Consider the following 21,173-nt stretch of genomic DNA (forward strand, 5'->3'; position numbering starts at 1 on the left):
CTGCAGGCCAGAGCCAGTGGCAGGCTGAGGGGAGACCACGGGGAGCCAGGGTGGCCCACAGGGTCTGGGTCGCTTGCTGGTGTCACGGCAGTAGCAGGGCGGGGGTCCAGCCGCCAGCTTGACCACGGCAGGGCGGGGGTCCGGCCGCCAGCTTGACCACGGCAGGGCGGGGCTTGCAGCTCGGTAGAGGATTGGACAGGAGCAGGGGGGCGCCCCAGAGGCCACCGCTGCGGATCTTTCCAGCTGCCAGGTGACTCAGCCCCAAAGGCGCGAAAGGGCAAGCACGTGAGGTGCGCGGGAGACGTAGTAGAAGGGGTGTCCCACGTGGGAAAACGGGGCTGTAGGGAGGAGGTGGGACTGCCGCCGTTTCAGAAGACCGTACTTCCGACGTGGGGGTGGTACGCTCTAGGGGGCGGGACACCCCCCAGGGGCCAAGAGCTGGGGCAGGTAGGGGCGTGGCCTTAGGGCCCGCCTCTCCCGCCTCCTCGGCCTGGGGCTCCAAGCACACCGGACGCAGCTGCGCAACCGCCCCACAGCACGGCCATGGGTCTTAGTCCTGTCTCGACCCCCCGCGAGCCCGCCCCATCTGCCGCTTGACTAGAGGCCCAGGTAAGATGAGCACCAACCGGACCAGGGTGGGTGCAGGCTTCCAGGGAGAGCGAGGCGCGCCTTCTCCACAGCCCTTCTCTAGCCTAGAGTTGTCTGCAACACCCTCTTTTGTCCCGGAGGCCTCTTGGTCCTCCGTCCCACCGCGAAATGGCCAGCTTCCAGAGCTCTTGAACGGAATCCTGCCTGTAACTCAACTTCTGGGGCGGTTTGTCTACTCTGCTGACTTTAAGTCACCTCTGTGCCTTGGCACTGCCCTCCGGGTGCTGACTAGGAACCTGGCTCTGGTGTGCACACGCCCCCTGGCCTCTGCACCGTGCAAGGACCCTGGCCCCAGTGTGATCTTCAAGCTGGCCCTGCGGCTCACACCGCCTGTGCTGCCCGGGCCAACCCTCCCACACCCCTCGGAAACCACAGGTGTCCAATCTGGCCGCAGACCGGTGGCACGAGGCCCTGAATTGCATTGTAGATACATTGGCTGTGGATTCTTCCGATTTTAAAAAAGAAAGAAAGAAAGAAAGAAAGAAAAAAACACCCAAAAACAAACAGAAAATCCCGCTGATGAGAGATCTTTTTTAAAATTGTCATGGCAGCATTCAGCAGAGGCAAGCAGATCTCTGTGATTTTGAGGCCAGCCTGGTCTCACAGGGAGTTCTAGGCCAGATGGGATACATAGTGAGACCCTGCTTTATGAGTAGATAAACAGAGCTTGTGAATTTTAGGTCACTCTGGCTCTCACCACAGACACCTTGCTCAGAGGGCCTCTGAGTCTGTGGGTTGCACTCACCCAATCTTGATTCTTTTTTTTTTTTTTTTTTTTTTTGGTTTTTTTGGTTTTTTTCGAGACAGGGTTTCTCTATGTAGCTTTGCACCTTTCCTGGAACTCACTCTGTAGCCCAGGCTGGCCTCAAACTCACAGAAATCCACCTGGCTCTGCCTCCCGAGTGCTGGGATTAAAGGCGTGCGCCACCATCGCCCGGCCAATCTTGATTCTTGCCTCTGACCACTGCCTGTTCATGCCTCCCTTGACTTCTCTCTTTCCATACCCACAGGTGGTCATCATGGGTCAGTGCTACTACAACGAGACCATCGGCTTTTTCTATAATAACAGTGGCAAGGAGCTCAGCCTTCGTTGGCGCCCCAAGGATGTGGTGGTGGTGGCTCTGGGGCTGACGGTCAGTGTGCTGGTGCTGCTCACCAATCTGCTGGTTATCGCAGCCATCGCCTCCAATCGACGCTTCCACCAGCCCATATACTACCTGCTCGGCAACTTGGCTGCCGCGGACCTCTTCGCTGGCATGGCCTACCTCTTCCTCATGTTCCATACTGGCCCACGAACCGCCAGGCTCTCCATCAAAGGCTGGTTCCTGCGACAGGGCCTTCTGGACACCAGCCTGACGGCATCGGTGGCCACACTGCTGGCCATCGCTGTGGAGCGGCACCGTAGTGTGATGGCTGTACAGCTACACAGCCGCCTGCCCCGCGGCCGAGTGGTCACACTCATTGTGGGTGTGTGGGTGGCTGCCCTGGGCCTGGGGTTGCTGCCGGCACACTTCTGGCACTGCCTCTGTGACTTGGACAGTTGCTCACGAATGGTGCCCCTGTTCAGCCGCTCCTACCTGGCCGCGTGGGCCCTGTCCAGCCTGCTTGTCTTCCTGCTCATGGTAGCCGTCTACACACGCATTTTCTTCTACGTGCGTAGACGGGTGGAACGCATGGCGGAGCATGTCAGCTGCTATCCCCGCTACCGAGAGACGACACTCAGCCTAGTCAAGACTGTTGTCATCATCCTGGGTGAGTGGTGCTCTGAAGCAGCTCCAGGGACCCTACCTCCATAGGACCCTGGGAAGCTGGGGTTGATACTGCAGGAAGGGAGGGGACATTCTCCAGGGAGATGGCCTTCAATGTAGGGGAAAGGAAAAGAGGACAAAAGATGAACAGCCAGTGGCAGGACCAGGCAAAGCCTCCAAAGAGGAATAGATGCCCCTTCAGCCAGCCTACACAGAGGTGTTTGGTTTTGTTCTTTGAGACAGGGTCTCTCTACATAGCCCTGGCTATCCTAGAACTCACTCTGTAGACCAGGCTGGCCTCAAACTCACACAGATCTGCCTGTCTCTGCCTCCTGAGTGCTGACATTAAAAATGTGCACCACCACACCAGACTTTTTTTTTTTTTTCTGGTTTTTTGAGACAGGGTTTCTCTGTGTAGCTTTGGAACCTGTCTGGGAACTCACTCTGTAGACCAGGCTGGCCTCAAACTCACAGAGATCCACCTGCCTCTCTGCCTCCCGAGTGCTGGGATTAAAGGTGTTCACCACCACCACCTGCCTGGTTATTTTTTTAGTGCATGGTTTCATGGATTCCAGGCTGACTTTAACTCTATATGTAGCTAAGGCAGGCCCTGAAGCCCTCCTTGACCCTCCTGTCTCTATTTCCCTGGGTTGATGGGCGTGTGCCACCACACCTGGCTCCCCTTTGGAGTTTAATTATTATTTTTGGAGGTTAGAAAATGGCTCCGTGATTACGAGCACTTTCTGTTCTTCCAGAGGGCCCAAGTTCAATTCCCAATACCCACATTAGACAGCTCATAACCACCTGCAACTCTAGCTCCAGGAGATCTGATGCCCTTTTCTAGCCTTCAGGACAGTACCCACATGCATCTGGCTTACACACGTACATAAAATAATTTTTTTTTTTTGAGACAGGGTTTCTCTGTGTAGCTTTGGAGCCTGTCCTGGAACTCACTCTGTAGCCCAGGCTGGACTCAAACTCACAGAGATCCACCTGCTTCTGCCTCCCGAGTGTTGGGATTAAAGGTGTGTACCACCACCACCCGAAAATAAAATAAATTTTTTTGTTGTTTATTTTGTGTATGTGTGCACAGATTAGTGTACACATGCACTTCAGTGTGGAGGTCTGAGGACAACGTCTGGGAATTAGTTTTCTTCTTCCTCCACGTGGGTCCTGGGAATTGAATTTGAGTCCTCAGTCTTAGCAATAAGTCCCTCTTTGAGGCTGTTAGCATAGGAGGAGATCTATTCCTAGTCCAGGACTGGTTCTCCCCATTGATTCCTGGCCACTACTCTGTAACCAGCCTGTCCCATGATGAACTCCTGTCCCATCCTTTAGTGAACAAATCTCTTATAGAAGGTTCCGGGGCCCTGGGCTACTTTACCCCAGTTAGGAAAGGAATCCCTCTGGCAGGTAAATTAGAGAAAAGTGTCTCTCCCCTCCTAGCAGTTCTGCCCCTACAGGGAGCTTGTGTGGTATATGCCTGAGCACAGAGCGGTTCAGACAAGTCTCCTGGTTGCTCACCATCGTCAATCCCACCCCCACCCCACCCCCCAACTCCCCGCTTCTGTCCTGCAGGGGCATTCGTGGTGTGCTGGACACCAGGCCAGGTGGTGCTGCTCCTAGATGGTCTGGACTGTAAATCCTGCAATGTCCTGGCTGTGGAGAAGTACTTCCTGCTCCTGGCTGAGGCCAACTCACTGGTCAACGCAGTGGTGTACTCCTGCCGAGATGCCGAGATGCGCCGCACCTTCCGCCGCCTCCTCTGCTGCATGTGCTTCCGCTGGTCCAACCACAAATCTGCCCGCTACTCATCTTCTGCCCAGACGGGTGCCAGTACCCGAATCATGCTTCCTGAGAATGGCCACCCACTGATGGACTCCACCCTTTAGCTTCCTTGGACTGAGGCGGGAGACGGGCAGCCAGAGCGTCGTCTGTCTGCACGCCATGGCCACTTGCAGTTCTCCTGACTCCATCCAGCCCAGCAGATGTATGGCCCTCCATACTCCCCTAGCCCACAGATCTGCCTTCCTCTGGGCACAGGGATTTGGGGACATCTCCATGCACATGGGAGAGCATCCAGAGGGGCTTGGCAATCTGACTCTCAGTCATCTCAGGTTTTAGTTGTTTGGTTTTTTTTAACAGACATTTCATAGTTTTACTGAATATCTCTGGCATGTCCTGTGGACTGGTTCTTCCTAGTGGTGCTGTAGGTGTTCAGGGGGGGGAAGGTGAGAGCTGTCCCAGGCTACACCACCCACTGTTAGAGGCTATAGGTGTGATGTATTCCTGAGGCTAGTTTGTGTTTGTTTTTTTGAGACAGGATCTCATGTAGCCTCAGCTGACCTTGAACTCATGTATAGTTGAGGATGGCCTTGAATTCCACCTCCCAAGTGCTGGTACTGAAGCTGACACCTTGGGAGTGTTGAGCAGCCTCTGAAGGCTCACCTGCCTCTATTAGTATGGAGGGACCACATTGTACAGGGCAAGCCTTTCCACTCTGAGGCTGCCAGGGTTGTTTGGTTGGTTGGTTTTTTTGCCATTAATTCAGACAATCTGCCCCTGTGTCCTGGAATTATCTATCATGGCTCAGAGCTGTTGAGAATCCTTCAACATGGAATCCCCTGGCCCTGATCTCATTCCTATTCTGCACCCAACCCCCACCCCCCCACCCCCCACCCACCGCCTCTTTTTTTTTTGTTTTTTTTCAAGACAGGGTTTCTCTGTGTAGCTTTGCACCTTTCCTGGATCTCGCTCTGTAGACCAGGCTGGCCTCGAACTCACAGAGATCCGCCTGCCTCTGCCTCCCAAGTGCTGGGATTAAAGGCGTGCGCCACCACCGCCCAGCTTTTTTTTTTTTTTTTTTTTAGGGCTAGCCTTGAACTTGCATCCGTCCTGCCTGCAAATCCTGTGTGCTGGGGTTAGAACTATGCACTGCCATCCGGGCTGCTGTCTCTTCCTGGAGTCTTGTGTCGTTCTTTTCTGTCGACTGTCCTTCTACCTGTCTCCCTCCTCAAGAACCCAGGGTGAGTTCTGGTTTTTGTAAGCCTATTCTTTCAACCTGCCACCCCCAGTATTGTTATTGTTTTATTATTAATATTAATATTATTAATATTATTGTTGTTATTATTATTATTTTGAGACACAAGATCTCACAACATAGCTCAGGCCATTTTAGAACTCACTGTGTAGCTTCAGGCTAACTTCCAGCTCTCAGCTGTCTTCCTGCCTCTGCTTCCTGATGCTGGGATGACAAGCCCGAGACAGCATGTGCAGATGGAGCCGGTGTCTGACTACACAGCTTGGAAATGACACAGACATGCCAAGAGGGACAGAAAACTCCCCGAGGAAGGGGCTTCCGTGTCCCATGGGGCCTGGAATTAAGTCACAAGCTTACCTGGACTTTACCCCTTATCCCCCAAGGCCTCAGATATGCCAGGCCTAAGATGAGCCCTATCTCTGCCCAGAGGAGCCCCTGGCAGTCAGTGTGGACCATGAGCGTGGTTCCCTGCTCCACCTCACCAGAGCAGCCAGAGTTATAGTCTCACTTTGCATCCACATGCCGAGCAACAGCAGGAATTTGAACCTCTATCTTATCTTAAGCCAAATTCTTCAGGCATTAAAGCATCCATTTCCAAAGAACTGAAAACATCTCTGTCTCTACAGTAAATGTTCTCTGCTTTCCCCATCCTGGGACCTTGCACACACTAGGCAGTTCCCCACCACAGAGCTCTGTCACAGGAACCATTTCCAAAGGGAAAATGCCCATCCCTGCCTCTGTGAGGACACAGATTGAGCTGAGGGCCTGGGTAGTACTTGATCCAATGTGAGCAGTGTGCACTACAGCCAGAGTCTCTCAAGGGGACAACCCAGGAACTGCCAGGTGTCCGTGAAGGACCCTGTCCCCACGTCCATGGAGTTCCAGGCCTGCTGGACCTGTGTCACTTTGGGTATTGAGGCAGCCAGTCCAGTCCTCTGGGACCCCCCGCTGGTCAGCTCTCCCCTGTACTTAGGTCTGTCCTCCATCGTCGTTGTCCAGCTTGTGTTGAGGGACTTGTCAGCTTTTTTTTCTTTCCTTCTTCCACTTTATAAGTGTTATGTTTTTTGTTTCTGTTTGTTTGAGACAGGGTCTCCTCTCAATGTAGTCCTGGCTGTCCTGGAACTCGCTCTGTAGACCAGGCTGGCTTCGAATTTAGAGATCCACCTACCTCTGCCTCCTGAGAGCTGGGATTAGAGAGTGCCTAGCCGTGCGCATGTGTTTGCACGAATGTGGGTGTTCTTGTACCTTTGTGTGCATGTGGAGGTTTGTGTCAGGAATCCTCGCTGGGGCTCGATGAAGCAGGGCCTTTCAGTCAAACCCGACCGTCTCACCGGGCAGCTGTCCTGGGGAGGGAGTCCTTTGTCACTGCCCTTCGAGGCTGGAGTCCACACCTGCATTTATGTGGATTTTTGCGGTTCTGAACTCTAGTCTTCACACATTAACTGCTTATCTTTCCCCTCCCTCAGCCCAGCTTGATCTCTCCTCTGCTGGATGACATCAGGTTTTTGTCTTTTTAGACCACTGGAATTCACAGTCCTCTCCCTTCCACCAAACCAGGCCTGCATAGTGCTGCACCACGGGCTGACATTTTGTACAGGGCTCCACCCTCGCCCCCTTCAAGGTTCTGTTACTTCCTGTTGCTGGGGCCAAGCCTATGGTTTCCTTCACCAGGTTTCCCTCATCCTTTGCATTCTTGCCGGGTGCCCCTTAGGTCTCACCATTCCCCACCAGCTGCTTGACAGAACAAAGATGATGGCTTTCCAGCCATGCTAACCCTCACCGAGCCTTCATCTGAATCCTGTCGCAGATCAAACAGATGCTGGGAGGTTCTGTGACTTTGCAGAGAGATTTGTGTCCCTTCTTCTTTCTCTTGAGCCTGTTGTCATGTCATGAATGCCAAACAAAAGGCCCATGAGAGTTCTGACTCACTTGGGGTATGCCCAAGAGTAGGCATTCATTTTTTTAGACACATGCTAGCATTTGCTAGACCTGGAATGCTGGGGTTTGAAGGAATGAACAGGCCTAAGACAAGCAGGTAAAGGTGCTTTCTGGCAAGCCTGCAGCATGAGTTCAATCCCTGGGCCCATATGGAAGGAGAGCACCAAGTCCTGAGAGTTGTTTTCTGCCTCCCGAGTGCTGGGATTAAAGGCGTGCCCCCCCCCCTCTCTCTCTCTTTCTCTCTCTCTCTCTCTCTCTCTCTCTCTCTCTCTCTCTCTCTCTCTCTCTCTCTCTCACACACACACACACACACACGCACACACGACAGAATATTTAAAAGAACAGACAGGTTGAGGTCATTCCTAAACTGGATTTTGCTAAAACAGTTTACAGAGCTGACTTTAGTGGAGAGAAGTGCTCAGTCCTAGCTTCCTTCCGGCCGTCATCTGGCCTCTCAGCCAGGTATAAGGGGCATAGAGGAAACAGTTCTGGGGAACCTGCCAGAAGGGACCCTACAGGGGCCCAGGATTGTGGGAACAGTTGTATAGCTATCCCTCCAGGTTGGATATGGCCTCTGCCATGTTGACTCAGCAGCTGTGTTCATTCCCACAGGACCTCACAAGACTGGACCACTAATGTGCTCTTGTAGAAAGAGGAGACACGGGGCCCTTCTCACAAGAGTGTGAGTGACACACTTCAGCTGTAGCTGCCCCTGCTCCTGTAACCTCAATAAAGTCCCTGGTTCACAATACTGGACGTGAGGCAAACTGTCTCTTTGGTCAGGCTATCCTCTTATCAGGGATGGCTCCCCCCAAAAAAGTCACATGACAGGGTCATTGATGCTCTGAGGTCTGCAGAGTTCTGAGAAGGGTGTGGAGGGCCCTCAGGACTGGTGGGAAGGACTGTGAAACGGAGGCCCTGAGGAAGAGGCAGGACTGGGGAGTGGGAATTCTGAGGAGCTCCAGGGCATTTTCTGCTGCTGGTAAATTTGATGTCAGCTTGGCCTATACAACACCCTGTCTCCACAGTTGAAAAACTAGGAAACAGGTGTAGTTGAGTTGGTACAGTGGTTGCCTGGTATGCACGAAGCCCTGGATTCCATTCCTAACACCACACAAATAGGACTCTGCAGCACACATCAGGCATCCCAGCACTTAGGAGGTAGAAGCAGAAAACCAGAAGCTTGAATCATGCTCCACTAGCAAATTCAGTCAATTTTCATTACATAACAAATTTGAGGCCGGGCTGGGCTACATGAGACTCTGTCTCAAGTTATTTATTTTTGAGACAAGGTCTCTGTACTTAGCCCAGACTGTACTGAAACTCACTTGTAGACCAGGCTGGCCTCGAAATCACGGAGATCTGCTTCTTCTATAAATGCTGGGATTAAAGGCGTGTGCCACCATGTCCACCCACAAATTTTTGAAAAGTTCTGAAGAAGTGGAGGCGGTGAGGATGCAGGCCTCCGAGGAAGGAAACTCAGAGATTGGAGGGGGCGGGTTCTGGGGGCTGCGAAGAACCTGGGTCCTGTGAAGAAGTGGGAACCTGAGCCGACACGGGGACCAGAGAGAAGGAGTGTGGTCCTCTGATGGGGACTGGAGCCATAAAGTGGTGGTCATCGTTTCCATGGCAACTCTCGACTAGGGCTCGGTGGCCGTTGAGAAGGCTAGTTTCTAGCCAGTCGCTGGGAAGGGGGACAGTGCGTGGGGCTGGAGACGGCGCGCGGGGCGCGGGTCCTGGGGAGGATGCCGAAGAGAATCGCAGTCTCCTAGACAACCCTCCACCGGTCCCTCAGCATCCGTTGAAAAGACTGTTTAGGGCGCGTCAGGCGGGAGGAGCGGTGCTCCGCGCCGATTGGTGAACGGCGCCTGCGGGGCGTGTCCGTGGGCGGTACGCGGCGGCGATTGGCTAGTGAGCGTGAGGGGGCGTGGCGCCTGGGTCTGCGGCGGTTGGCTGCTGCGCACGCGCGAGAACTCTGGGCAGGACCTGTCCCTCCGCGCTGCCCGGCCCATGCCCATGGCCGCCCCGCCGCGTCCCGTGCCGCCGCAGCCCGCCCCGCGCCGCCGGGCGCCCGCAGCTCCACTGGGCCGCGACACGAGCGACGTCCTGCAGCAGATCATGGCCATCACCGACCAGAGCCTGGACGAGGCTCAGGCCAGGTGCGGCGCCCAGGCAGGGAGGTAACAGGCGGGGGCGGGACGAGGATGGGGACAGGTGTGGCAGAGCTTGGAGTGATGGACAGAGGGCGTGAAGGATGGCTTCGTGAGGAGAGGGGGTGAGGGCCGAGCCCGGGGGACACGGGACGTTGGAAGGGTAAGTGATCTAGTTACCTGTTACTGGCCGGGGCGAGGACCGCAAGTTTGCGAGGCACACAGTTGAAGAGAAGACTCAAGAGCTGAGCTAGGGCGATTTGATGAAGGATCCGTTGAGAACTTTCAGAAACGGATACGGGGAGCTGTGTGTACCTAAGAGGGTACCCTCCCCCCCTCCTCTCCCCCCTCCTCTCCCCCCTCCTCCTCCTCCTCCTCTCCTTCTCCTCCTCCTCGTTTTTCGAGACAGGATTTCTCTGTGTAGCCCAGGCTGTCCTGGAACTCAGAGATTCTCCTTCCTCTGCCTCCAGAGTACGGATTTAAAGGCGGCCCGTGGTGGCGTACGCCTTTAGTCCCAGCACTCGGGAGGCAGAGCCTGGCGGATCTCCGTGAGTTCGAAGCCAGCCTGGTCTACAGAGTGAGATCCAGGACAGGCTCCAAAGCTACACAGAGAAACCCTGTCTCGAAAAACAAAAACAAATTAAAAAACAACAACAAATAAAGGCATTGTGCCACCATGCCTGGCTGGCACCCTTCTTTTTAACGTTTTTGTTGTTTTGTTTTTGTTTTTTTAATATGTGTATATGTGTGTGTCCCCGAAATGTGTGTAGGAGACTCAAGTTCTCTGAAAGAGTAACGAGTGCACATAACCCCCATGTGGTATCTCCAACATGAGTTAAGGCTGGCCTCAAACTCTCTATGGAATAAAAGAAAGCCTTGAACTCCTGATCATCCTGCCTTACCTCCAGAGTGCTGGGATGAGAGGCATGTGCCACCCATTGACCACACCCCAAGGATTCTTTTTCTTTTTGTTGTTTGCTTGCTTGCTTGCTTGTTTGGGATAGGATCTCATGTTTCCCAGGTTAGCCTGAAAATCACCATATAGCTCTGTATATAGCCAGGATAATTGTGAACTTCTGACCCTCCTACCTCAGCCTCCCTGAATGCTAGGATAACATGCATGCACCACCACAAACAGCCTATGTAATGCTTGGGATTGAACACAGGGTTTTATGCATGCTAGGCAAGCATTCTACGAACTGAGCCCCAGCCCAGCCATCAATAACCCATTTAAAAGTTTTTCTTTCATGTGTGTGTGTCTAGGTGTATTTTGGATGTGGTTTTGTGTGTATGTGCACAAATGAATAATCGCACAGTGCATGTATGGTTTGAGGTGAGTATCAGCTGGCTTCCTTTGGCATGCTCTTTTTTTTTTTTTTTTTTTTCATTTTGTTTGTGGAATGGAGGCATGTGCATGGAAGACGTGGGAAAGTCAGGTCTTTCCTTCCACTATGTGGTTCATGAGGTCAAATTTGTGTTAAGGATCTTGACAACAACTACTTTTACCCGTGGAGCCATCTTCCAGGCTTAGGTCTCTGTAGACGCGGAGTGACGGCAGGCAGAGCTGCTGCTCTAGAAGGACAGAAGGAGCTTTGGCAGAAGCCCAAAATGGATTCATTTCTTGGATAGGTCCCCAAAGGATACCTCAGGACTAATTATTTGATTACCTTTTTGTAGCTAGAGTTTTCCTGCCTTGCCCACAGTCAGGACAAATCTTTGTCATCCGTCAGTCCCACAGCCGCTCAGGCCCAACCAAATAAACACAGTGATTTATATTGCTTACAAACTCTATGGCCGTGGCAGGCTTCTTGCTAACTGTTCTTATACCTTAAATTAATCCATTTCCATAAATCTATACCTTGCCACGTGGCTGGTGGCTTACCGGCATCTTCACATGTTGCTGGTCATGGCCGCGGCTGGCAGTGTCTCTCTGCCTCAGCCTTCCACTTCTCAGAATTCTCCTCTCTCCTTGTCCCACCTACTTCCTGACTGGCCACTGGCCAATCAGTGTTTTATTTATTGACCAATCAGAGCAATTTGACATACAGACCATCCCACAGCACTTCCCCTTTTCTTTTTTTAAAAAGGAAGGTTTTAACTTTTACACATCTCCAAAGCCAGCTTGGTATATTTGGGAATTTGGGCGTAGCTTCTCTTACTACTTCCTGCTGGAGGGGGGGGGTCGGCGCTGTATCTTATGGGGACACAAAGAAAATTTTAGGATCATGGAGTAGTCCGTGAGGGTGTATCGTCTGAGCCAGCTGCCTTGAAATGATTCTGGATGTTGGATCATCTGGGCCATAGTGTCATCGGAGACCTTTCAGGGGGTCTTGGCTGGTCAAACCTAATGTATCTTAATCTGGAACAAATCCATAGCCTCTGGCCTTCTGTGGAAACAAAAGCAGAGCCTCCTTTCCAAAGCAACATATCCTTACATCCAAATTTTGAAGTCAAGGCACCTTTAAAATATACATTTTGGCATAACTCAACAGCTTTTGCAATCAAATGTTTTTCTTCAGTTACGAATATCAAAGAGAACATAATCCAGATTCTCTGTGTGGTAGCCATCTTTACATGGCTTATTTTTTATATTACCTTGAGCCTATTGCTTTAAACTGCAGCCTTTTAAGCCTGAAATGGCACTGTGGCTGCTGGCTCCGCCCACTTCAGCTTCCCAACATGGTGGTGGTACGTTTTCCACCAGCTCTGGGAGCCATTAATTCTCAGAAATAGTGGGTCTATGCTTCTATCAAAGCAGCGTGTAGCCCAGAAACTACTTTTTTTGTTTTGTACTAGCAAAGGCTTAATCCACCACGCAGCTTAATGTGCCACTTGCAGAGGCCTCATTCCCGCCATACTGCAGGTCAAGCACACACGCCAGAAACCCACAAGTAACTCAAACCAGCAGCTGCTGCTCATTTGAGAGAGACAATTAGGAAGCTGTTTTTAGCTCCGTTTTAGAATCTTTTCTCAGGTTTTAGGTGGAAACTCTTGCCAACTCGTTGGGCGCCACCTTTTTTGTTTGTTTTTTGTTTTCTGAGACAAGGTTTCTCTGTGTAGCGCTGCCTGTCCTGGAACTCACTCTGTAGACCAGGCTGGCCTTGAACTCAGAGATCCTCCTGCCTCTGCCTCCTGAGAGCTGGGATTAAAGGCGTGCACCACCACCGCCCAGCCGATTGCTGTATTTTTAAGGGAGTGCTTCACTGAACCCAGAAGTGATCGGTGAGCTCAGTTCCTGGCATCCTTCTGCACCCACAGCACTGGCGCTGCAGACACCATCATGCCAAGCTTTATCATATGGGTCCCGGGGAATCGGAACTCAGGTCTAATGTTTGCAAGGCAGGCACCTTCCTGACTGAGCCATCCCTCCAGTCTCTGAAGAAGCCCCTCCTTTTTGGGGGAGGAGGGCACAGGGTCTCACTGTGTAAACAAGGCTGCCCTCAAACTCAGAGAGCCACCGGGCTCTGCCTTCTGAGTGCTGGCATTAAAGGCATGCATCTGACTTCAGAACCCATTTTTATTATAATTTAAAAATTTAAAGATTGTTTTATTTTAAGTGTGTGAGTATCTTGCCTACATGTCTTTATGTGTACCATGTATGTGCCTGGTGCCTGAGGAGGTCAGATTCCTTGGAATTGGAGTTACAGGTGGTTGTGAGTCACCATGTGGGTGCTAGAACCCAAGCCCAGAGTTTACAAATGCTCTTAACCACTGACCATCTTGCCATCCCTAGGACCCATTTTTAAAATGAGCTTGAAAAATCCTGGACACTTACTATGTGAGGGCACTGTTCCGGGTGCTGAAGTAGTCCTTGCTTCATGAGTTTGGGGGTTTGGGATAGAGAAAGGAAATGGAAAAATATACACATATATAAATTGTGGCTAAACTGTAAGGAAAGGACTGGCATGCTGTGGGAAGCTAGATGGAAAGGGACAGTACTTCCGAGACTCCAAGGAGCCAGGGAAAAGATGTTCCCAGCCAGATCGGCAGACGCCTTGGAGAGTCAAAAACCCGAAGCCTGCTTGCACAGTTCCACAGAGTTTGCGACTCTCAGTTTCTTTTTCCTTTTTCTCTTTTATAAAGTTTTTGTTTGTTTTTCGAGACAGGGTTTCTCTGTGTAGCCCTGGCTGTCCTGGAACTCGCTGTATAGACCAGGACTCACAGAGATACTAAAGATTTATTTTTTAATTCGTGTGTAGTATTTTGCCTGCATGAATGTATGTGTACCAAATACATGCCTGGCGCCCACAGAAGTCAGAAGAGGGTATTGGGTCCCCTGGAACTACAGTTACAGACAGTTGTGAGGTGCCATGTGGGTGCTGGAAATGGAACCCAGGTTCTCTGCAAGAGCAGCCAGGGCCCTTCACCCCAGAGTCTAGCCAACATTCCACTTTCCACTCTGTAGACCAGGCTGGCCTCCAACTCACGGAGATTTGCCTGCCTCTGCCTCTGCCTCTCAAGTGCTGGCATTAAAGGTGTGCACCACCATACCTGGCAGTCAAAGCAGTTTTAAGAACACCTGTTCCTTGTCCCCACACCAGTGTCAGCAGCCAGCATCGTGGAAGTCTGCTTTACAAGGCAGTTTACTGCATTAACACCTGCTGGGATGATTCAAAAACAGGAAAGCGCTGGATGTCTTTTGGAGCATGAATGTTTATTAAAACTGTCTGTTTTGAGGTGAGGGTGGTTCCCTAGGGTCTGACAGTATGTACTCTAGCCCTGCAGTGAGATCAGTTTACTAAGAAGAACAAAAGCTACCTTAAGGCTGGGAGTGCAGCTCAGGTGATAGATAGAGCATTTAGCTCCAATACACATGCAAGGATCTCTGGGTGTGCGCTTCAGAAGCGCATGAAGCTCGTGTGGCGATGCTCACCTTGGTTATATATTGAGGCCAGTCTGAAATACCTGAGACCCTGCCTGCAAACCAACCAACCAACCAACCAACCAACCTCACTTTTACTGAGCTCAGGGCTTTGTGCTCCTGCTAGGCAAATACAGACATTTCCCTAGCTCTGTGTGGAATGCTGACTCTTGGGTTTTATAGCCTCTCTCTGGAAAGTCAGGAATGCTGCCCTGCCTTCAGTGCTTCGCATTCCACTTTTCAAATGTATCCCCCTCCCCCACCCTGGAGCTGAGGACCGAACCCAGGGCCTTGCGCTTGCTAGGCAAGTGCTCTACCACTGAGCTAAATCCCCAGCCCCTCAAATGTATCTTTTATTAGGGTATGTGGGGGGTGTGCACACGGTGTGGTGTGGTGTGAGTGATGATCAGAGGACAGCACTGTAGAACCTTCTGTCATGGGTTCTGAGCAGTGAACTCGGCTCATCAGGCTTCCGGGAACAAGCGCTTTACCCCACTCCCAGCCATCTCACCAGCTCTAAATTCCACTCCCCTGACCCAGATTTTCCTGCACGTCCATCAGGCCAACATCTCTCCCCTCACAGCACCTGCCCTTCCTTGGTCCTGCGCTCTGAGCACCTCAGGTGCTGGGGAGTCCGTGGCAGCCCCAGTGCTCTCCTGAGTTTTGAGGATGTCTAGTGTGTATGGAACAGAAGCTGCTCCATAGAGGAACTTGGAGCCAGGCCAGGATCAGCTTTCCTGTGAGTCCCTGTGGTTAGTCTCCAAGAGAGGGCTTTGTTGTACTTTGAATTCTCATAGTGCCTGGTACCTGGCCCTCAGTAAAATGTCATGGTATCTAATTACCATTAGAGAGTCTAGACCCCTTTTACAAGGGTCAAATATCAGATATCCTACATACCAGATATTTCAGTATCAGAATTATAGTTATGAAGTAGCAATAAAAGTAATTTTATGGTTGGGGGTCACCACAACATGAGGAACTGTATTAAAGGGTCGCAGCATCAGGAAGGTTGAGAACCACAGGTCTAGAAGGATTAGGCTTCCGGAAAAGAAGAAATGAGACCCAAGAACTGTCACCACTAAAGGAACATTTTGATGTGTCTGGGGGAACTGCCTGTGTCCTGTTCTGGAAAGGGAGCTACTGAAGAGCTGAGCTCTGCTCAGGTGTGGCCTTCAGGCATCTAGGGCCCAGGATAGCCCCAAGGCTGGAATCTTGAAGGTTCCAGTCTGCCCAGGTGGCCAGTGCTCGTGAAGGAATAAAAGCCCTTGTCTGTTTGAAGGCTAAGAAGTTAATTTCTATTACATCTTTATTCTGTGTATGCATGCATGCATGCCCATGGCGCATGCACAGGACACTTACGGAGGTCAGAGTGTAATTTACAGAAGTCAGCTCTTTACTTCTATCTTGTGGCTTCTAGGGATCAAACTCAGGTCACCAGGCTTGGTGGTAAGGGCCTTTACCCACTCAGCCACCTCACCACCACCTCCTGATTCTTTTGTACTGTTGTTGGTGGTTTGTTTGGTTGGTTTTGGTTTTTTTGAAACAGAGTTTCTCTGTGTAGCTTTGGTGCCTGTCCTAGATCTCGTTCTGTAGACCAGGCTGGCCTTGAACTCACAGAGATCCGCCTTGACTCTGCCTCCTGAGTGCTGGGATTAAAGGCGTGCGCCACCGCCGCCTGGCTGTTTTTTTTTTTTTTTTTTTAGAACTGAGGATCGAACCCAGGGCCTTGCACAAGTGCTCTGCCACTGAGCTAAATCTCCAACCCTGGCTGTTGTTTTTTGAAGAATTATTTTTATTCTATGTGTATGTGTTTTGTCTGCATGTATGTGTGTGTACCACATACATGTCTAATGCCTGCAGAACCAGAGTTACACATGATTGTGAGCTACTATGTGAGTGCTAGGAACTGAATCTGGATCCTCTGTAGAAGCAGCAAGTGTTCTTAATGTTTTTTTTTTTTTTTAAATGAGACAGGATCCACTATATGACACTGATCTAGAATTGCCTATGTAAATCAGGCTAGACTTGAACTCACAGAGATTGTCCCGCCTCTGCCTGCCAGTACTGGGATTAAAGGTGTGCGCCATTACATTTGGTCTCCCACCTCTTCATGTAAAATCTTAAAATGCATTAGTCCTTTGTCATAGCATATTGTCAATTTTTTTGTTTGTTTGATTGATTAGCTTTCTAGACAGGGTTTCTCTGTGTAGCCCTGGCTGTCCTGGAACTCACTGTATAGCCCAGGCTGACCTTGAACTCACAGAGATCTGCTGCCTCTGCCTACTGAGTGCTAAGATGAAAGGTATGTGCCACCACCTCCCCAGGTTCATGTTTCCAGTTTTTAAAAATTAGTGACCTGGCCGGGCGGTGGTGGCGCACGCCTTTAATCCCAGCACTCGGGAGGCAGAGCCAGGCGGATCTCTGTGAGTTCGAGGCCAGCCTGGGCTACCAAGTGAGTTCCAGGAGAGGCGCAAAGCTACACAGAGAAACCCTGTCTCGAAAAACCAAAAAAAAAAAAAAAAAAAAAAAAAAAATTAGTGACCTGGACATGAAGACTGGAACAGGAAAAAGTAGTTCAAGGCCAGGATGTGTCAAAATAATAATAATAATATTGGGGAAGGGAGTATTACTCTTTACCTGTTAAAATAGTTGTGAAAACTTGCCTCTTACACTTTTGTCTGGAGCTTTTGAGACTTTGGAAGCTTCTGGTTTCCCTTCCTTCTTTGGGCTTCAGGGTTCTGAAGATCACCTAAGTCCTGAGAAGGCTGTGGTCCTTACGTATTTCCGCTCCAGAGGAAACACAGCGTGGCTGGGTCTTTCCCTCACAGCAGAGCCAGCCCTCCTGTTGTGGGTTCTACATCCACAGAGTCAACCCACCTTAGCCTGAAAATTTATCGAGGGGCTGACAAAATAGCACAGTAGGTCAGGCTGCCTGCTGCCAAGCCTGAGGACCTGAGGCCAATCCTTGACCAACACAGTGGAGAAGAGAACTAAACGTTGTCCTCTGACCTCCACACATGTGCCTTTGTACACTTGCACTCTTGTGCACACACATACACAACAAATGTAGTAGAAGGGAAATGTATTGAAGGGGATCACTGTATGAGGTCAGCCTGGAATGCAGAAGGAATTCCAGGATTCCAGGCCCTCCTGGATTACTACCTGGGGAATTCCAGGAAAACCTGTCACATAATCTTAATCCCTTTACACAAAAGAGAAAGAGTGTGTACCTCTTTCCTAACAGTTCTCTAAGCAGCACTGGATACAACTGTGAAAATATCGTTTGCATACTGAATACTGTAAATAATTGAGATGTGTTTTAAAGTACATGGGAATAAGGCTGGATGGTTGGCTCAGTGCTTAAGAACTGTTGCTGCTCTTGCAGAGGACCAAGGTTTGATTCCCAGCACCCACATGGTGGCTCACAACCATCTGTACATCAGTCTCAGGGAACTCAATATCCTCTTCTGACCTCACAAGGCATCGGGCATGCACATGGTACACATAATATATCTTTAAAGTATATAGGAGAGGCTGGAGAGATGGTTCAGTGGTTAAGAGGACACCAGTTTGGTTCCCAGCATCCACGCTGGCCCGTTCTTAAAGCACCTCCATCTTCAAAGGATCCTGTGCTCTCTTCTGGCCTCTGTGTTCACCTGCACACAGGAGCACCTACCCCCACACAAAGAAAGAAAGATCTAGAGCACACGGGAAGAAGTGTGAAGGTCATTGAGCGTCTGCCCCTTGGATGCCAGTGGACACAGACTGCAGCCTGACAGCTTGTCAGCCCAGAAGGTGGAGTCAACCCCATCTCTCCTCATCAGCTGGCTGGACCAGGCTTTTGCAAGGCTTTGTGACCCAGCTAGTCTCTCAGTGTTCCTCTGTCTCTCCCATAGCTCCAAGGTCAGTTTTGCTCAATTGTCCATCAAGAACTTTTCATGCCCCACGTGAAGCCTCTCATCTTTCTCATACTATCAGGTGTGTTTAAAGAAAGGAAGGGGATTGGTGAGGGGCTCAGCAGGTAAGGCACTTGCTTCCAAGCCTGATGACCTGAGCTGAATCCCGGAGCCCACTTGGCTGAAGGAAAGAACCCACGCCCCCAGGTGAACTTCCAACTTCCACACGAGTACACACACACAGTGCACTAAATAAAAATTGTTTAAAATGGGGGGAAGGGAGGAGAGGGGAATCTGTGGTTGGTATGTAAAATGAATAGAAAATTTCTTAGTAATAAAAATTTAAGAAAACGGAAAAAAAAATGTCTGAATCACTCCCTGTAACATTCTTGTACAGCAGAAAACTAAGGTATGTGGAATCCAGATGACATGCCTGGGTTTGTAAAGAAAGTGACTATCACTCAGTACCCACGCCCTGGTCATTAGGATTCACACCTAGTAAAATTTCTACTCTGTTACATCTATATCCAAATCTCTTTGTGTATTTATTCCTGACCTGTGTACTTGTAAAAAGAAAATAATTGTATTATAAATTAGAAAGTTGATATTCATGTCCTCCTTTGACATTGGAAACCTGCTTGACATGTTACAGTGGTATCGAGTATAATACAGGTCATCTGCATTTCAGCTAAATGTGTATTGCAGTGAATAACACCTGTTCCTTGGACCATGTGGGTGCTGGGAACTGAACTCAGGATCTCTGGAAGAGCAGTCAGTGCCCTTAACCTTTGAGCCATCTCTCCAACCCCCTAAAAACATTTTTAATGAAGTAAATGTGTAATGAATTTTAAGTTCCCACTGGTTTTTATGTGTGAGTACCAATTTGTATAACAAAATACTTTAGAGCTACACTTGATGAAAGAACAGAAGGACGGAGGGAGGGTGTGAGTGTTCGCTGACTGTGACCTACTCATAACCCGGGCTGAATGGGCTCAACTGGCTGCCTCTGCTGGTGTCCCCTCCCAACGTGTGTGCCAATGGAAGAGGAGGACTGTCCTGTCACCAGCGTACAAGTAGCTGCATCCAAGCTAGACCCTCCAGACAAGCTCCAAGGACATTTATAGAACACAGGACAGACAGGCTCTCACACCCAGATACCCCAGAATGAGGCACTGCCTGTGACATCTAGTTGTGTGTGTGTGTGTATGTGTGTCTGTGTGTGTGTGTGTGTGTGTGTGTGTGTGTGTGTGTGTGTGTGTGTAGACTTGCTGATGGAGGTAGAAGATACCTTGGATGAATATTCATTTATTTTATGTGTGTGTGTGTGTATGTGTGCAGACTTGCTGACGGAGGTAAAAGATACTTTGGATGAGTCAGTTCTTTCTTCCATGTAAATACTAGGAATCAACTCAGGCTTTATTACAGGCACCATTACCGAAGAGGCCATCTCACCAGCCCAGGGTTAGTTTTTGAGATGGGGTCTCCTGTAACCCAGTCTGGCCTCCAATTCACTATGTAGTCAAGGATGACCTTGAACTCCTGATCTTCCTGCTCCCACCTCCCAAGCGCTGGGAAGGCAGGCCCACACAGTTCAGGATTGCTTTTTCTATTTTTGCTGAAGACTGATGCTGGAATTTTGATGGGGACGGCACTGAGTCTGCAGATTGCTTCTAGTGATATAGCTGTTTTCACAACACTGCAGCGATCCAAGCACATGGAAGGCTTTTCTATCTTCTAGTTTCCTCAGTGGCCCTCTGTGTGCTATAGGTTAGTGTACTGATTGCACCCCACACGTTCATGAGCGTTTCTAAAGGGTATCAGTTTAAGACTGAGGATCTGGAATCTCTTCTCCAGGTCCTTGGTCGGTGTTGAGTCATAGTTCCTTTGGACATCTGTCAAAAGTCCTGAGCCCTTCTCATGGACAGTGTGTGCTGGCTGCATTTTCTTGGGACTCCTCAGGCAACAGAAGCCTTAAAATTTTAAGGTAATCTCGGTTGCCAGGAGCCAGGGGGCTTCCACTCGGCAAAAGCTGACAGACTCATCGTGATGAGACGCCTAAGAAGTCAGAGTCAGACTCAGTCTGGGAACTGCTTCCAGGTGACTGGAGGCGACCTAGGGGCGGTTGGAAACAGAATGGTTGATGGTTGTCTGGAGACACAGGCATCTGTACCTCACACTGTGGCAAAGGCAACTTTTGTCCATCTGAGCTGTTTGACAGAGCTCCCTGACAGAGCTCCCCGGGTCACGTGGGCTGACAACACTGAAGGCAGCTGCAAATTCCAGGCCGGTGAGAGCTGCTTCCTGCCAGCACTGAGGCACAGGGCTCCCTGGTGCCTTGCCTGCCCACACCCCCCTTCTCATGGGGCCCTTTTTAAATTTTTATTGTATATAAACATGTGTTAGACATTACTGACATTCTTGAACAAAGTGTGTCTTTGTGGTTTCTTTCCCTCTGGCAGCTTCCTTTCCCTGACTCTTGGCTCTCCCAGAGGTCCCTGTACCATCCACCCTCACCCTAGCAGGCTCCTCTCTGGTCCCCTGTTTTCATGTAGGCATGTATGTATTGCAGGCTGGGTCCCTATGTGAAGAAGAGCCCACTATTTTTGCCCTTCTCTTTTAAACTAACATTTATTTTGAGGGGAGTGGGCGTGCATGTGGAAATCAGAAGCTACTTTGCTTCTGGAGTCTGTTCCCTCCTCCCACTGTGGATTCTGGGTCTTGAACTCGGGTCATCAGGCTTGGCAACATGTCCTTTAACCACTGAGCTATCTGACAGTGCCAGCTTTTATTCTGAATTTTTGTTACCCAACTTAATATTATCCTTTCCAGAGCTGTCCATCTTTCTGCAAAATTCACAATTTCATTTCTCTATACAGCTGAATAATATTCCAT

The 21,173-nt window shown here is 50.2% G+C and overlaps 2 protein-coding genes and 1 long non-coding RNA gene across 8 annotated transcripts in view; 2 read left to right on the top strand and 1 right to left on the bottom strand.

Moving 5' to 3' along the window:
- Nucleotides 1-9: 9 nt before the first annotated feature.
- Lpar2 (lysophosphatidic acid receptor 2) lies at nucleotides 10-4,573 on the top strand. The gene is made up of 3 exons (XM_006995487.4): nucleotides 10-609; nucleotides 1,659-2,400; nucleotides 3,975-4,573. The coding sequence occupies exons 2-3, from the start codon at nucleotides 1,668-1,670 to the stop codon at nucleotides 4,286-4,288; spliced, it is 1,047 nt and encodes a 348-aa protein (XP_006995549.1). The 5' UTR covers nucleotides 10-609; nucleotides 1,659-1,667; the 3' UTR covers nucleotides 4,289-4,573.
- On the bottom strand, nucleotides 3,483-9,027 carry LOC143269000 (uncharacterized). 4 transcript variants are annotated; one of them, XR_013045254.1, is made up of 4 exons: nucleotides 8,895-9,027; nucleotides 7,217-7,312; nucleotides 6,682-6,779; nucleotides 3,483-3,569 (listed from the first exon to the last, which is right to left on the bottom strand). It is a non-coding gene; the product is annotated as an uncharacterized LOC143269000 (long non-coding RNA). The 4 variants fall into 4 exon arrangements; XR_013045251.1 differs by lacking the exon at nucleotides 6,682-6,779; XR_013045253.1 differs by lacking the exons at nucleotides 6,682-6,779; nucleotides 8,895-9,027 and adding an exon at nucleotides 8,703-8,831.
- Nucleotides 9,028-9,315: 288 nt separating this feature from the next.
- The window catches only part of Pbx4 (PBX homeobox 4), a 44,168-nt gene continuing 32,310 nt past the window's right edge, over nucleotides 9,316-21,173 (top strand). The window contains exon 1 of one of the 3 annotated variants that reach the window (XM_006995486.4): nucleotides 9,316-9,533. In XM_006995486.4, coding sequence (XP_006995548.2) covers nucleotides 9,385-9,533 — 149 coding nt within the window. In that variant the 5' untranslated portion in view covers nucleotides 9,316-9,384. Of the gene's footprint in view, nucleotides 9,555-21,173 lie in introns of all 3 variants that reach the window. The other 2 variants (XM_015988930.3, XM_076553020.1) reach the window with 2 other exon arrangements.

Source organism: Peromyscus maniculatus, chromosome 17, assembly GCF_049852395.1.
Source record: "Peromyscus maniculatus bairdii isolate BWxNUB_F1_BW_parent chromosome 17, HU_Pman_BW_mat_3.1, whole genome shotgun sequence".
In the NCBI taxonomy this organism is placed as follows: Eukaryota; Metazoa; Chordata; class Mammalia; order Rodentia; family Cricetidae; genus Peromyscus; species Peromyscus maniculatus.